The following is a 16,189-nucleotide window of genomic DNA, read 5'->3' on the forward strand; positions in this document are numbered from 1 at the left end:
ATATAACTAGCCAAAAATACACATGCTGGTGTCTATCAAAGTAACCTTCAGCAAGCATCATCAAACCTCACTACTTGGTCCTTTCCTTTCCTTTCCTTTCCTTTCCTTTCCTTTCCTTTCCTTTCCTTTCCTTTCCCTTCCCTTCCTTTCCTTTCTTTTCCTTTCCTTTCCTTTCCCTTCCTTTCCTTTCCTTTCCTTTCCTTTCCTTTCCTTTCCTTTCCTTTCCTTTCCTTTCCTTTCCCCTTCCCTTCTCTTTCCTTTTTTCTTTCTTATTTTCTTCTGGGATTTTTTTAAAGTTAAGTTTTAAGCCATTCTTAAATTATCTAATAGCCTTTTTATACAAACATATCCAGAAGAAAAAAGTTAGTCAATATCTCAGACACAAGCAGGTTTGTGTTACAAAACGTGCTCTGCAGTTAGAGTTACAAAGCTTATCGCCTGCTTGTCATAATTCATTTTAACTGAGTTTTCAAAAACAGTTTGAAAGCATTAATAAAGAAATGGCAGTTGTTTAAGGAAGAGTGAAGAAAGAAGAAAATGAAGACTTATTTAGGTAATCCCTCTTTGAAATATTTATTGCTACTAAGCAGATGGTTGCAACTGTTCTCTGCCAGATTGCCTTTCACAAAGTATAACCCTCATGCTCTGCCACCCAGTTTAGCTACGCTGTACTTACTGGCGTGCCTTGCCCGGTGTTTGTGAGGTCTGCTGGGTTCCTTTTCGGAGGGCTGTTCGTCTTCCCCCTGCTCTGTGCCTTCTGATGAGATTCCAAAGGAGACTACAGAAGGAGGTGCTTCTGACTGCCCTCCTTCCACTTGAGACTCTACACACCCCTTTTCGGCCAGAAATCTGGATGCTTCTGTTGCCTGGTCAGAACAGTCCAGAATCACTTCAACCTTAGTTAGAGAGGGTTCCTTTCTCTCACCTTCATGAGTCTCTTGGATCTCTTTGCCACCAACAATCTGGACTATTTTGCCTGTCCACTGGGCAGAGGGCTCTTTTAGCCAGCTAATCGCTTCTTGTGTTAGGACTGATCCTGTCTCCAGAGGCTTGCTCTCTTGGACCTCCACAACAGTCAGACCAGACCCAGTGCTGCTGCTTTTATTCCTGTCAGGTGGAAAGGACAACTGTAACTCAACTGTAGAGCCGGGCTTGCCTCCAGTGAAGGCAGATGCCTCCGTGCAGTGTACTTTAGGGGCTTCAATCACTTTGGGAGGGATTTTGTAGCAGGGGATTATTTCTTGCTTTGCTCCAGAAAAATCCACAGTAGTTTGCCTTGTATTTGTTGGGAGTGTTTCCTCAGTTGGCACTATGATCTGCAATTCCTGGTGGGGACTTGGCATTGCTGTTCTGATTTGTAGGGTTGTGCTTTCTTTATATTCCTTATTTTTAATGTCAGTGAGGTTTTCGTTTTCTAGCTCAGAACTTAAAGTTTCATTTGCCCCATTGGAGAATCTGCAGATATACAAATATACAACAAATTGTACAAAGTGTGCATAATTTGATATTCATGATCTTGCAAACCATTTTATCTATTAGTATTATATATAGAAAACCGCTAGTTTGGTGTAGTGGTTAAAGCATCAAATTAAACCTGGGAGGCCACATTGCAATGGCTAATATAAATATCATCTGGAAAAGCAGATATATTGATATAAATATAAAAAGCAGGCTAGTTAGAACAATGGTCTGTAATGATATATGGGAATGAGAACTGGACATTAAGAATGGCTGATCAAAGAAGTGTTATTGCACATCCTATTACAGGCTATGCTAATCTTACTATACATATTATATTACATGGAACAGTCATTCGAAAAGTTATATATGATATATGAAAGGCACGTTGCTCAGTATTGCTGTGATACTTCACAACTAGTTTGTACCAGTTGCTGGAAATACAGTTTGGCTTTGGACCAATCCATAACATTTATTCAAACATGACGGAACTAGCATGAAAGACAAACATATTAATTTATGAAGTCCTGTGATTGTAGATGGTTTTGATCACATTATATTACTTGGACAATCAGTGCTTGAGCTCCATACTTACACATAATAAATTCATAAACATTTCCTTGTAAGAAGAAAAACTGGGTATAAGCCAGATACTTGTTAATCTTTATTGGTAGCTTGGGTTCTTAGGTTGTATATGTGCAGGGAAAAATCAAGAGAGAGAGAGAGAGAGAGAGAGGGAGGAGGGAGGGAGGGAGAGAGAGAGAGAGAGACGGAGACTGGATTTTGAAAATCTGTGTGTGTGTGTGTGTGTGTGTGTGTGTGTGTGTGTGTGCGCGCACGCGTGTAGACTTATTTTCTCTACAGTCTCACACACAGTAAGGCTGAAATATTTGGATCTTATTGGTAAGAATCATGTACTTTCCTCAAATAATTACTTATCCTGTAAGGAATTTGATCAGAAAACCCAACTTGCTCAATTCTCCACAAATTATATTTGCTATTTGGTAAAGATGACCAGGAGATCATTTCCAGTTCTTTTACACTCATTATTCTCTCTCTGTCAAAGTGTCTGGAGCCTTCTTATATGAAGGCTGCACCAATTCAAAACTGATATCACCAGTGGTGGGATTCAATTTTTTTTATTACCGGTTCTGTGGGCGTGGCTTGGTGGGCGTGGCAGGGGAAGGATACTGTAAAATCTCCAGTCAGAGGTGGTATTTGCTGGTTCTGCAAACTACTCAAAATTTCTACTACCGGTTCTCCAGAACTGGTATATATTTCACAAGAAATATTTCACAAGAAGTTCTCCACTCTTCTACTCGTTTAGAATACCTTATGCCACCAGACTTGAAATTCTAAAACTAGAAAACCTTGAATTACGCCGTCTTCGGTCGGACTTAAGCATGGTATATAAAATCATACATTGCAATGTCCTACCTGTCAATGAATACTTCAGCTTCAACCATAACAACACAAGAGCACACAATAGATACAAACTCAAAGTAAACCGCACCAAACTTGATTGCAGGAAATACGACTTCAGCAATAGAGTGGTCAATGTCTGGAATACTCTACCCGACTCTATAGTCTCTTCCCAAACCCCAAAAACTTTAACCTTAGACTGTCTACTATTGACCTCACCCCTTTCCTAAGAGGTCTGTAGGGGCGTGCATAAGCGCACCATCGTGCCTACCGTCCCTGTCCTATTGTTTCTCTTATTCTTTTATTTTTCTTATATGTACCCATTTCATGTATTCACAACTATGTATACACTTATACTTATTATCTTGTAAACAATTGGCAAATCAAATAAAATAAATAAAATAAAAATAAAATAAAATAAATAAACTGGTCAGAACCTGCTGAATACCACCTCTGGGTATCACCCATGAGGCCCTGGGCTTTTATTAAATTCAGAAATCTTCCAGTTCAGCTCCTGCTGCAGAGAAACTGCTGAAAACAGTTTTGCAATATCTCCTTTGTAGCTCCCCTGAAAATCATTCTTGTGATGTCCCCAAAGAGAAGCCCACACAGAAGCCCATTTTTAATTTGTTTGGGTACTTTAAGACAAGAAGAAATGTGCATTAGCACAAAAGTCAGCTTAGAATTGGGAAAAGGCTATGTAAAGCCATTCTGTGGAAGGGACTTTAACGTAGATTTCCTAAGCACCTTTTCTCTGTCCTGACAATATAGGTACTAATATTTTGCTAATATTACTTTGATTATGCAATACAGTAGGAATTAAATTGGCCAAGAAGACATGGGTAATTCTTATTTCTCCTCCCCTGTTATATAAGTTAAGTATCTGCACAGTACTTAAGATGGGTGCAATTGAGATGCAATTATTGAACTGAGATGTAATTATTGAACTGTTAATGCTTCAATGGGAGGGAAGGAGGGAGGGAGGGACGAAGGAAGGAAGAAAGGAAGGAAAGAAGAAGGAAGGAAGGAAGGAAGGAATCTAAGAACTGTAATTTAGAAGAGAAAACCAGGAAGACTTCATATCATGATACATTACCTTATGATTAGCTGATATAATTTCATTAATAAATGTCGCATTACAGAAATACCGTCTATCTCTACAAACTTGATTTATACCATAGCTTTGAAATATCATTACACAGAATAAAGTTCCACACAGTAATAACATATGAAAGAACATTAATCTTATTAATCATTGCTCAACTTGCAATGACGCATAACCTGACATTTATTTATTTATTTATTTATTTATTTATTTATTTATTTATTTAGTAGTTACCCACCACAAACCAGAAACCTGAATAACAAAAGATAATTTAATTCTTTCGGTCCCATGTATGGGGAAAAAGTTTTGCTATTTAGGTTCCCAAAACTGCCTGGTCTAGCACATAAAACCTGCAAATTACATAAACTAGTTTGAAATTTTGCATCTTCTCAATCTCAAATAATTTTATGTTGCAACTGATAGCACAATCAGTCCTGCTCATGTTTACTCAAAAGCCATTTAGTAGATTTAAGGCTACAAGCTTAACTCTTTTAGTTAATTACCATTTCATTATTCGTGTAAGCAAGTTTGCTCTAACAAATATGTAGTCATTGTGGTAAGTGAATTTATAGTAGCATTAGCATAAAAAAGGAGTGTAGATTGCATAAACTTCCATAAGGGTCTACATGCCTTTTTCTCTGAAAAAATAAACTGAAAAATTGTTAGTGTCTTGGGTGATGGTGCAAGTCAAAGAAACAGAACTCATATCAACAATTTTGTGTTGAAATTCTTTTCCGGGTGTGTTTCTGGATTTAGTTCAAAATGATTGTGACTAGCTACTTAAGAATCTGCTTACAAATACCTAAACTTTCCTGGGAATTATGATCTGTTAAGTTCACAATCTAAAAAATCACCTCTAGGCAAGATGGGTGGCGTATAAGTTTCATAATAAATAAAATTAAATACATAATTAAAAGAATGTAATCCATAGGCTAATGGTTGAGGTTGTACTATATCAGGATAAGAAATAAATCTGAATTCCTTATACCTTTTGATAAGCATTTGAAGAGTGTCAGTCAGGCCTTCCATCAGAAGAAGAACTTCCGAATAAGTCAACTCAGTGCAAGGTTTGCCATTGATGGATATCACTTCATCTCCTTCACATAACCCAGCCTTGGATGCTTTGCTCTTATTTCGAATCTAAAACAGATTTGAAATTTGAAAAAAAAATGAAATATTATTCATCAACCAGTGTGTTTGGCTTATTTAGAGAAAATAGACCTGTCAAAACATCTGAGTTGATGTTTTTCTTTATAGTGATGAAATAGTTTCCTTATACATTTTTAACCCATAAAAATACTTTTGTTACAATTATCAGTTTTAAATTTAGATTTTAACAATACATAATTGCGCAGGATTTTTTTTTTTAACAAACCAAGAATCTCAGAATGTATTTCTGCACTGGACTATGCTTTGTCCTGCATTCAAAATGCTAATGAGAGATTTGTCATATGAATGAACGGATGATTCAATTAGTTCATTAGTATAATAGTACTTCAATATATATTTAAATTCAGCTACATATAAGAAGACTGGGAGAATGGACTATGGAGCTAACTGGTCATTCACATAGCATATTAATCTCACCATTGCAAGTTAAAGAGAAATGTAAATGTTAATTTAAAGAAATAACTGAATATTTGAATATCACTTTAATAGTACAATAGGAATATCTGTAACCAGTTTTTTTCTATCTCTAAATGCATCTCATGAAATCAACAATAATTGCACTTGAGTGTTGATAATACTGCATTAACCAGAACAACAGAATATATATAAACATTTTTCTTTGTAAGTTACTATAAGCAGGGAATATTTTCTTTTTTTCTGTAATTGTATAATGTGTCTCTGTGTGTTCTGAAATTCCAACGTAAAATGATAAAATGCAACATTCCACTTTAATCTTCTATTTTATCCTGTTGCATATGTAGGCCTGATTTGGTATCAATGGAATTAATGTGAACTTAAGAGCCTTAGAGAAGGGCGGGGGGGAGATTTCTTCCAAATGTAATATCTCCTGCCCTACCAATATTCAACATTCCTGCAAGATTCGCTAAGCATGAGTCATACTGAGCTGCATTAAAAATAACTTTAAAACCCAAACTCTTGGTTCATTGGAAACCCAGCTGCTACACAGACTGGGTTAGACATAGGTTGGAATTTTAGTGGAATTAAAAAGGTACAAGTCTTCATCAAAGCATTTCCATCTTTAAATGACACCTAAAATGTTTAATGGGTTCCAAGACCAACATTAAATCTACATTCTTGTATGTTTGCATAATAAAAAAAGTATAAAATTTTGATATGAGCTACAACATTAGCTGGACTGTTGCATAAGCACTAGATATATTATCAAGTATGGGCATGTATAGTTGGAAAGACTCGGATAATAGTTTCAAGAGCACTCAGCAGTGCAGTAACCAAGGCTTAATAAAAATAACAGTTTAAATAATTAAAGAACCTTGAATTGCTATGCCCCCTTAACATTCTATATGTGATGCTGCTTTACTAACAAGTCATACTTTAGGCATTATCTTTAATAGGGAAGGAACTTTTGTGCATATAGTTCCACAAATACAGGCAGCCCTGAATATTTGGAAAATGATATTTGGTGATAAATGTATAGGCAAGTGAGAACAACATTGAGGAATGGAAGATCTACATGTTTGCTCAATTTATGGCATTGTGCATTGCACTTAATGGCATATCTGAAACTATGTGCAATGGAGCTGAGGCACATGAATATGCATAATTGATTACACTAGAATTACTTAATAAAAATAAAGCACATAATAATTGCTAAAAAGTCATACGTCAATTCAAGAATGAGGTTATCACATTGTTCATTGTATCACTCGTTTTTTGATATCAGGTATACTTTCCAGAACATTGAATTCAGTTAGATTTTTGTTTCCACCATGCAACTTTCCTGTGGTGACCATTGTGGCAGCTGAGTCACATCAATACTTAATCCATTTCAACTTGGTTAAAAACTACAATTCACCTTCATACCATTTTACCACCTTTACAATTCTTTGGAATCAGACCTTGGCTAAGCATGCTTTAAGCTCTTATGAATCTGTCCTTAAAAGAAACTGCAAATCATAAGTCTCTTGAGAACAATTTCCAGTTAGTAATGCTTGGCATTATTGTGGGCCATTCATCTTAATTGTATAAAATACCAGGCGTTCATTAGGACAATAACAAAGCACTCTGTAGCTTTTTGCTCCTTCCATAAAAGATAAACATTTACAAATATGGTGTGGTATGCTGTGAATGTGTTTCCTTGAGGAAATACATAAACATTTATGCTGCCTTGGAAAAAGCAAACTTTGGAACTGTTTAATACCAGTTGCTATTAAATAGAATGTTTGTTGCTTGGAACATCAATAGAATTTGTTCCCATTTTGCACCTTTCAGTAGTATTGCACTGTATTTGCCATAATTTCTAGCCAGCATGGCATTTGAACTGAAATCCATTCTAGTTGAAGACCTTGTATACCAGGGGTGTCAAACTCACATCATCATGGTGGCATCATGTGTCGTCTTGGGACTTTTTCCCCCTTCGGGCATGGGTGTGGCCAGTGCATGACATATCCGGCCTACGGGCCGGGAGTTTGACAGCCCTGCAGTATACTATCCAGTATGATTTAAAATAGCCTTATACGTGGTAATGTGATAATAGATAGGTGATAACATACTAGTATTTGTTCTCTTACAACAGAGAAGTATGCATATTTTACAAAATAATGAATATTAAAGGAATATTTCCTTCTATAACATGATATAAGGAAGGAACAAATAATGTAGAACCAGTTTGGTGTAGTGGTTAAGACACCAGGCTATAAACCAAAAAACAGTGATTTCTAGTCTTGCCATAGGCATGAAAGCTAGCTGGATGACCTTGGGCCAGTCATTCTCTCTTAGCCCAATCCACCTCAAAGAGTTGTTGTGGGGAAAATAGGAGGAAAATATGTTGGATATGTCTTTGAATATTAGTAGCTCAGGTTGGTAGTCATGTTATTGGTTTGAGTTCTGAGCTTGGCGATTTGGCTGCAAACATTTCATCCCCATTTGAGGAGACATATTCAGTGCACTTTGGATTGTGCTTGTCTGTAGGAGCATGGCACAATGGCAACACAGGCAGCTGGCAGTTCAAACCACTCCTTTATTGCTCCAAATTTCCCAAAATGCTCCCATGTTTCTGGGAAATCCCAGAGCAAGCCTGACTTGGCCTGACTTGGCCTGGTCTTCCCCATTTTCCTCTGAAGCCAATGAAGCCACCCCTTTGATCTCAGTTCTGGCTCATCTTCCTCCACAGAATCAGGTTCTGACGGGGGCATGACAGTAACCCAGGCAAAGTCAAGGAGGAAAAGGGAATTCCTGGAAGCCTGGTTTTCTACCAATAAATCAATAAATAGACACATTGACATTGATCCCTTCTTTCTCTCTTTCCAGAGAAAGCAAAGGCTCAGGAGAAAGTATTTGGATAATTCTAAGTGGAGATCGACCCACCACTTAGAATGAAAGAACAACATCAACCACCATCCTGAAGGCAGCATTTAAAGACCAACAAATGGTCACACTGCAAACAAAGTTATATCTTTACAGATCGTAAAAAATCAGACCACATCACACACAGCCGATCAAATCAACCTGAAATCAGACCATGACGTCATCAGAAGACATCTGAAGAACAACCCCAGCACTAATTTACATCACACAGATGGTACTCAAAATCAACAACTATGACTCAGCAACTACAGCCAGCCAATCATACAACCTGAAATCAGACCAGGACTCAGAAAAGTATTTAAAGGCCAGTCTCCCCAGATAAGCACAATCCAAAGCGAACTGAAGATGTCTCTTCCAATGGGGATGAAATGTTTGCAACTAAATCGCCAAGCTCAGAGCTCAAACCAACAACACACGTTGGATATGTTTGCCGTCTTTGTCTTATTTGTAAAAGTAATAAAAGTGGGATACAAATAAATAAAGTAAAGAGAATATTCTAGTTTCCATATCCCATATAATTAAAGACTATGATGGAAGGCTGGTTTTAAGCAATTTCCCCATCTTGTTTTCTCTGGTGGATTATAGCTCCCAATGACATTCAGCAAAAAGGACACTGAAAATAAAAATTCTACCATGATTGAAAAGGTAAACCCACAGCCCTAATTCTCTATTTCCCACTTAATCCCTTCTTTCTTTCTCTCCAGAGAAAGCAAAGGCTCAGGAGAAAGTATTTGGAGAATTTAATATGACTCAATAAGGCTTTTATACTTCAGGGCCCTAAAGATTGATCCAATAGTTTGGATTTGATAGCACCACTTAGAGAGAGTTGTCTGAAAACACCAAGTTATGAAAAGATGCTTTAAAGGGATAACCTCAAACTGACTTCCTTCCAGTTTTATAAACTTTGACTCCCAGAATTTCCCACCTATCATAACCATCAATGAGATTTCTGGGAGTCAAACTCACATCTGTAAGGCCATCAGATTTGAGAAGGCTTTCTTAAAGCATTTATTTGTTTGTTTGTTTGTTTATTAAATATATCACATCTTATCCACAGTGACTCTGGATCTAGATTAAACAAAATTTTTCATAATAATGATGAGGATCTTAAATTCATCACAGTAGCTGTGCCAGGAATACAGTTTTGTGCAAGTATATCAACATTTTGTTTTGATGTCTTTTTTAACAGAATTCTGGAAAAGACAAATTCCCTTCATTTAAGATACCATTATCTTTCTATGCTAGATTCCTTCTGACAAGCAGGGTACTTTTTGTGTATCTTAAAATATCCTGATGTTTGATATGTCTAGACAGCAGCTGCCTACTAGAACTCTCAAAGGTTTCCTCTTCTTTTTCTCTGTTGCAGAAAATGTTGTTCCCCATGAAAGGTGAGTATCAGAAGATAAAGTGTTCTTTTAAGCGTCTTCAGTCAGTCACAAAGTATTGCACAGGAATATGTTCCATTAATGCAAGGCCAAATTATCTGGAACATAATGTCTATCTTTCTTGAGACTACCTTTCTATCTTTCTGTGGTCCATTCTATAATCAGAGCCTTACCTATGCATAGGTATACACTATATTGCATTTGGCTAAATACAGACTAATAATTGCAAGCTAACAAAATATATACCAGCAGACCTTAGAAATCATGTCAGTAATGGACTACATTCTTGTGATTTACCAGTGCTGGTTTCCATTCACTTTCGGTTCCAATTTAAGTAGCTGTCTCTTATTTATAAAACTGAACTGAAACACTGACTCAGAGGCATTCCAACAGGGCTTTCCAAACCAACAGTTGTTATCTTTTTTATTTACATCTTACCAACCATTCTATCAAAGAATCTGAATTTTACCATGATTGAAACAAAATTCCCACTTATATCAAGAATTTCTAACTTAACTAGCATTATTCAAAACAGTTATTTATACATCTGTTCTCCATCTCTCAACACACATTCTCTCAAGTCTTAAGGGTTTCGAAAATAAATATTGCCCAAATGCAAAAAACATGCAAAAAAGTGCTCCATGTCTTTCTTCCATTGCACGTGTTGCTGACTGTAATCACCTCTGTATTCCCACATTTTCAAGTAGGGAATCCAGAAAGTTGTTACTGAAAGCACACATTTCCTGATTGACAACTAGCAAGTGGAACACAGGTGTCCTCTTTTCCCTGCCCACCCAGTTTTATTCTTCCCATCATGCCTTGCAGTTCATCCCTCAGCCCATTCCTAAGTATTTAGCCAGCTGGAGATTGCTTTCTGTCTTTATGCAGCAAAGGACTCATTCATTCACACATTCGCTGCCACTAAAAACCACAAATTCTACAGCAGTTAGTAGGATATCACTTAAATCTTGTCTGCATCCTACACACGGTACACCAGCTATCTGTTGAGAACCAGTATTCTATATCACACTCACTTGAAATATTTTCAAAGGACCAATACATATTTAAAAATAAGAATGTCTTAACCAAAAGCCTTGACATGGAGTAGAAAGGTCTAAATTGTATTTAAGATAGAATTTCACCTGAAGCAACAGAACAGTAAGTCTTGAATTCACTGGGTTAGGGTGACAGTGAAAATCTAGCTCTGCTAACAGATGTTTGAAAAAATGATGAGCTGCTTTGGTTCTTCTGTATATTTTCATTAGTAATTTCATATACTGAGATCATGTGGAATGTTTATTTTGGAAAATAATTCTACTTCTTACTTTCAGATAAATGCTTAGAAATGAATTCATATTGAACAATTAAATTGTTCTGCCTACATGCTTCAATGCTCATCCATTTCAATTGAAAAATAAAATTAAGGATAAATAAACCTAGGCAGTTTGTGTTAAAATTTAGTTGTATAAATATTTTCTTTAGCACAAACTATGTTGGAAAACTGCAGAAATCATCCTAGATAACCTGTCAAATCTCTTACAATAATAACATACTGAATGATAACAGAAATTGCTTGCACTATTGAATAATGCATACCATGCCTCAGGAAATACTGTACCTAAATCTGATCAGTGGAAGAGTCAAACTCACTTATTTTCTAATCTGAAAATAAGAACTTTGGTAATGAAATTCGAGATTAAACTCACATCATAATATACCAGATTACAGATTGCATGAAAACTTCCATCTATATATTAGTAAATGTGGTCACTTTTCATATGTTACCTGAATAGACGAGAGTTGCTTATGGCTAAAACAGATGTTTGCTTTAATAATAACAATACAGGGCAGAAGTGAATTAACAAACATACGACAAGGGAAGAAATTTACATCTGAATATACATGTCTACAATTATCATAGTACATTAGTACATGCTATTTTGACACCTATTCTAGCTGCCTCTCCATATTACAATGACTCAGTTACTTTGGGTTCTAAATAGGGCTACTAAAATACAAAACATGCTATGTCCCAACAAATAAACCACATAAAGGCTTAACCCAATGGCCTAGTTCACACAATATGCTAAGGCAATGGTTGACTTCTCACAAATTGCTAAACTTCAAACTATGCAATCACTCTAGCATGCTACTGAATATAAAATCACCTTGTGAGTTTTGTTTTGCAGGTATCTTCCTAATGCACCAAGTGAAAAGTGGTGGAAACTCTAACAAACATTTAATTCAATTTTACAGCTGAAATGATATGCAAAATAATATCTCAGGGCTAAAATGTAAGAAAGAAATTTAAATTGAACTTCTGATTGTTTTTCACTACTATGAATGGGTTTGCAATTCTGGCAGACAAAAATCTACTCATAGTTGTACCAGCTACATCCATCCCATAAGCCCAATTTACAGTATGGGACTAACTAATTCAAAAGAGGTTTTTCTAAAGTAGTGGGTTCAGTTCCCTGTTTTGTAGAAGGAAGTGAAAATATTTCAGGCAGATATAGGTCCATCTCTTCATAAGATGGTCCCGTGAATATACTCCTCCATCTATCTGGGTAACTGATTAATGATCAATATGACTTCAGGTACATGTGTTTTTCCCCTAAGTGTTCTTTGATCTATCTACAGTATGCTACTAAAACTCTTACGTTGGGCAAAATGGTGTATCATAGCACACAACTTTCACAACTAAATGGGCTAACTTACAGATTGTGTCCAAAAACTTGGATCTATAACTCCTGTGGAAATAAAAATTTGGCAAATTTTATAAAACATTTTATGACATAAAACATCATAAAACATTACCTTTGGTCAACTGCTAATGTCTGGTTGTGCTGTACCATTCAACATGGGCTCTTTCAGGGCAGATACATCTCTGAATATCTTACTGAATTTTAAAGAATTTCCCCAGTACATTAAAAGCTGTCCCATTGTTGAAGGCCATAGTTAAAGGAATACAATAAGAAAATATCTCTGAAGAAATGACCCAGTAGATCAAGGGTTGTATTATCAAATCTAAATATGCCCGGATCGTTTGCTCTCTCTTCATAAATTTAGTCTGAATTAATAATTGAGATACCCAGAATCTGAAAAGGAGTCTGAATAAGGCAGAATAAAAACCAATTTCCTATTATTTGGTAACCATCCTTCCATTAAGGTGCTTACAATATGTAGAGCACAGTGCAGTAATCCAAACAGCAGGTGACTAAGACATGAGTGACAATGAGCTTTTGATTCAGGACTTGTTCTTCTTTCATCTCCAATTTCAGAACTTCACTAGTTTTTTGTGCAGTTATGTTGTTTCTTTAACTAGCTTTTTCTTTATATGTGTTTTAATCGTCTTGCTGTCATGTAACTAATGCAGGATGGATGGATGGCTGAAGATCACACCTAAATATATGGCAGTGAAATGGGGTAAGACATAGTTCTGGATCCTGCACAAACATTACCTGGGATAATTGATACTAATCCACTTTGACATTAATAGGCTATTTCTAGCTGAAAATAAAGTGTCAAAGGGATAAAGATTCTTGGATAATTTAAAAACTTTCTTAAAAAAGAAAAAGAAAGAAAGCAGTGGAGGGAAAAAGGAAAAAAGAGGGTGGAACCTGGAAAACGGAGGAGACCACCTGGAACTTAAAAAAAATGATAGTGGAATTTTAACAAGGCTTGCAAAAGATACATTGTAGCTGAAACTTTGTTACAAAAGAACAAAGGCCCTAGAAAGAGAAAGTGAGAAAAGAAGCAAGAAACAGTTTTGGATTATTGGATGATTCCTGGAACTTTGGATGGAGGATCCTAATGAAATAAAATAAAATCAATTGGGGGTTGTTTAAAATTTTTTTAAATGGCATCACTCCTTGAAGAGTTTAAAATGAGACTTAAAGAACAAAAAGAAGAAGCACAAGATGGAAGAGGATGTTTTGGCTTCATATTTCAATTTTTAGAAATGGAGATCTTGAACTATGAAAAACAACAAGAAACACTGGCAGAACAAGAAGGGCGGGACAACGAAGAAGCCATCTTCAATGATCAGGCAATTTTAAGCGGGGTAAAAAAGGGAAAGGGGGGAAAGGGAGTTAAAAACTTCAGTACTGAAGCAACAACCAAAAAAAAAGAGTAATTTGAAAAGTAATCATAATATCAGGAAGAAGCAGAAGGGAGGATCACAGAAGGGAGAATCAGATAGAAAAGGGAATAAAAAGGGGAGGGAGAAGAAGAGAGGGAAGAGGGAAAGGAAAAGAAGCTACAAAAGACAGAAACAAGATATAGAGGTACAGGAAAAATGTACAAGAATTAAAGGTATAAACCTATTTAAAAGACACAGAGACAATGGTTAAAATTTAACTTAAGGAGAGGATTCTGCAAAGGTACATGGGGTAGCATTGTTATATAATATGTTAGATGATTAAAGTGATAGAAAAATTTTATAATGATGTGTAGTGGAATATTTGTTTGTAAAGAGAATAAGGCTCTCAATGGTTTAAAAAGAATGTTTAAAAACAACTGAAAAGAAACATGGAAAATTTTTATCAGTTGATAAGATGAACTTGAATAAGAATAATAACTTTATTGACTACTGTTAATAACTATTGTTTGGTTTTTTTATTTAAAGACAGTAATAAATAAAATATGAAATATAGATGATTAAAATGAAAGACAACTGATATTACTAGGTAATGTTTGTTAAAAGAAATAGAAATGTAAAAGATTGTTATTAATATTAACGGCAGAGCTGTACTTGAATAGAATAATTATTCCATTTACTATTGTTATACATATATACACAGATATATATATATACATTATACTTTTTTCTTTTAAGAATTTAGTGTGTATTCTAAGGGAATGTACCAAGCAGAATTCGATTGAAAATAGGTATGTGTTATAAAATAGAGGTTAGAAAATGAATGTTATAACTGTAAAGATGTAACTTAAATTTTTAAATAAGATTTGAAAAAAGATACAAAGGTGTTACACTCCAGTCTAGTAATTACAGGGGAAAATTTGTTTTATGACAAAAGATAATATGAAATTATAAACAGGACAGATGAAAGTATAAAAACATTGATTTGAAAGATTTTAAAAATTAGAAAAAGATATGTAATTGAATTAAGAAAGGAATGAGATAATTTAAAATAAGGCTATAGGAAGTAAAGAAAGGGAAAAGCTATTGAAAAAATTGTGAAAATAGTTATAAGATATGGATTAGAATGTATAAGATAAATATGTATTGAGTTTATGTCTGTATGGAGAAGTGATAACCCGGGGCCACGCTGTTCTCAAAAAAAGATATTTTATTTGTATTTGTATGTTTTGTGAAAACTTAAATAAAACTTTTATTTTTTTAAAAAAAAACCCACATTACCTGGGATGAATGCATTCTTAGGCCCTCTGAGCAATCTTATTTTCCATTATTCTATATACTACATACTGTGTATAGTATTACCTTTCCTGGTCCCCTTCTCTATGATTCTAAATATATCGATCCGTGTTCAAACATAGGCCAAAAGGGGTCTTTTTGACAAAGGCAAAGAAATAACCGATTGCTTGAAGATTTGCTTGGGGTTTCAAAAGTTATATCTAAATGGGTACTTATTATCATCCTGTTAATGAATGCTCTTTGGCAGGAGTCCAGGATGAGCAACTGAGGAGGGATGAAGTAATGATCCTCAAAATATTATCTGGCAAACTGACGATACAGCACATTTCCAAACAGTGAACGCCATGCATCATACTAGAGCTTCATGTTTTAAGAGAGGATATTGTGCCAGCCTCTATTTCTATTTAAATGGCGTTTGTTCTTATTTTCTCTACTCTCAAGTATCTTCTATAGAAATAACGTTTACATCACCTCTCCTGCTAATGCTTTCAGAGTGTATGCCTGGAAAAAGAATAACAGATAGTACTACTCTTAAGATACCACTATCTACTTACCTAATACAGCCTTTATTATTGCTGGATCTATGCACTAAGATACGCTTCTTAATAAACCTCTTAGAAAAACATTATTTTGGGGTACTAATGGAAATGAATTATTTTCTTCCTGCTTTTTCACAAAGGGCAAATAATGAAAACAAAATGTCATGAAAGCCTGTCCTTGGATTCTCCTCTAACTGCACGACTGGGACCAAGGAGATCATTAAAGAACCTTCTTTGTACGAAAAAGTATACATTTGTACACTCCTTCCACACAAACAAGGTTCCTGTAATAAGGAAATGCTGGAAACTTTGTGGAACTCAAACAAACATACTTGCTTTTCCTTAAATGCATTTTTGCTTTCTATGCAGC

General features: G+C 35.4%; 1 protein-coding gene and 2 long non-coding RNA genes across 3 annotated transcripts in view; 1 reads left to right on the forward strand and 2 right to left on the reverse strand.

Moving 5' to 3' along the window:
• The window catches only part of LOC148130711 (uncharacterized), a 104,279-nt gene extending 89,931 nt beyond the window's left edge, over positions 1–14,348 (forward strand). Inside the window, exons 4-6 of the long non-coding RNA XR_015749242.1 lie at positions 8,444–9,145; positions 9,867–9,888; positions 13,262–14,348. This is a non-coding gene — a long non-coding RNA (uncharacterized LOC148130711). The remainder of the gene's footprint in view (positions 1–8,443; positions 9,146–9,866; positions 9,889–13,261) is intronic.
• LOC113411823 (uncharacterized) overlaps positions 1–16,189 on the reverse strand; it is a 246,839-nt gene that overhangs the window by 25,504 nt on the left and 205,146 nt on the right. The gene's annotated exons all lie outside the window — the stretch shown is intronic.
• The window catches only part of SYNPO2 (synaptopodin 2), a 92,243-nt gene that overhangs the window by 25,504 nt on the left and 50,550 nt on the right, over positions 1–16,189 (reverse strand). Inside the window, exons 2-3 of the mRNA XM_026667081.2 lie at positions 4,974–5,125; positions 677–1,455 (exon numbers count right to left, since the gene is read on the reverse strand). Coding sequence (XP_026522866.2) covers positions 677–1,455; positions 4,974–5,125 — 931 coding nt within the window. The remainder of the gene's footprint in view (positions 1–676; positions 1,456–4,973; positions 5,126–16,189) is intronic.

Source organism: Notechis scutatus, chromosome 4, assembly GCF_049901735.1.
Source record: "Notechis scutatus isolate UNSWTSFEM ecotype Mainland chromosome 4, rNotScu1.2, whole genome shotgun sequence".
NCBI lineage: Eukaryota > Metazoa > Chordata > Lepidosauria > Squamata > Elapidae > Notechis > Notechis scutatus.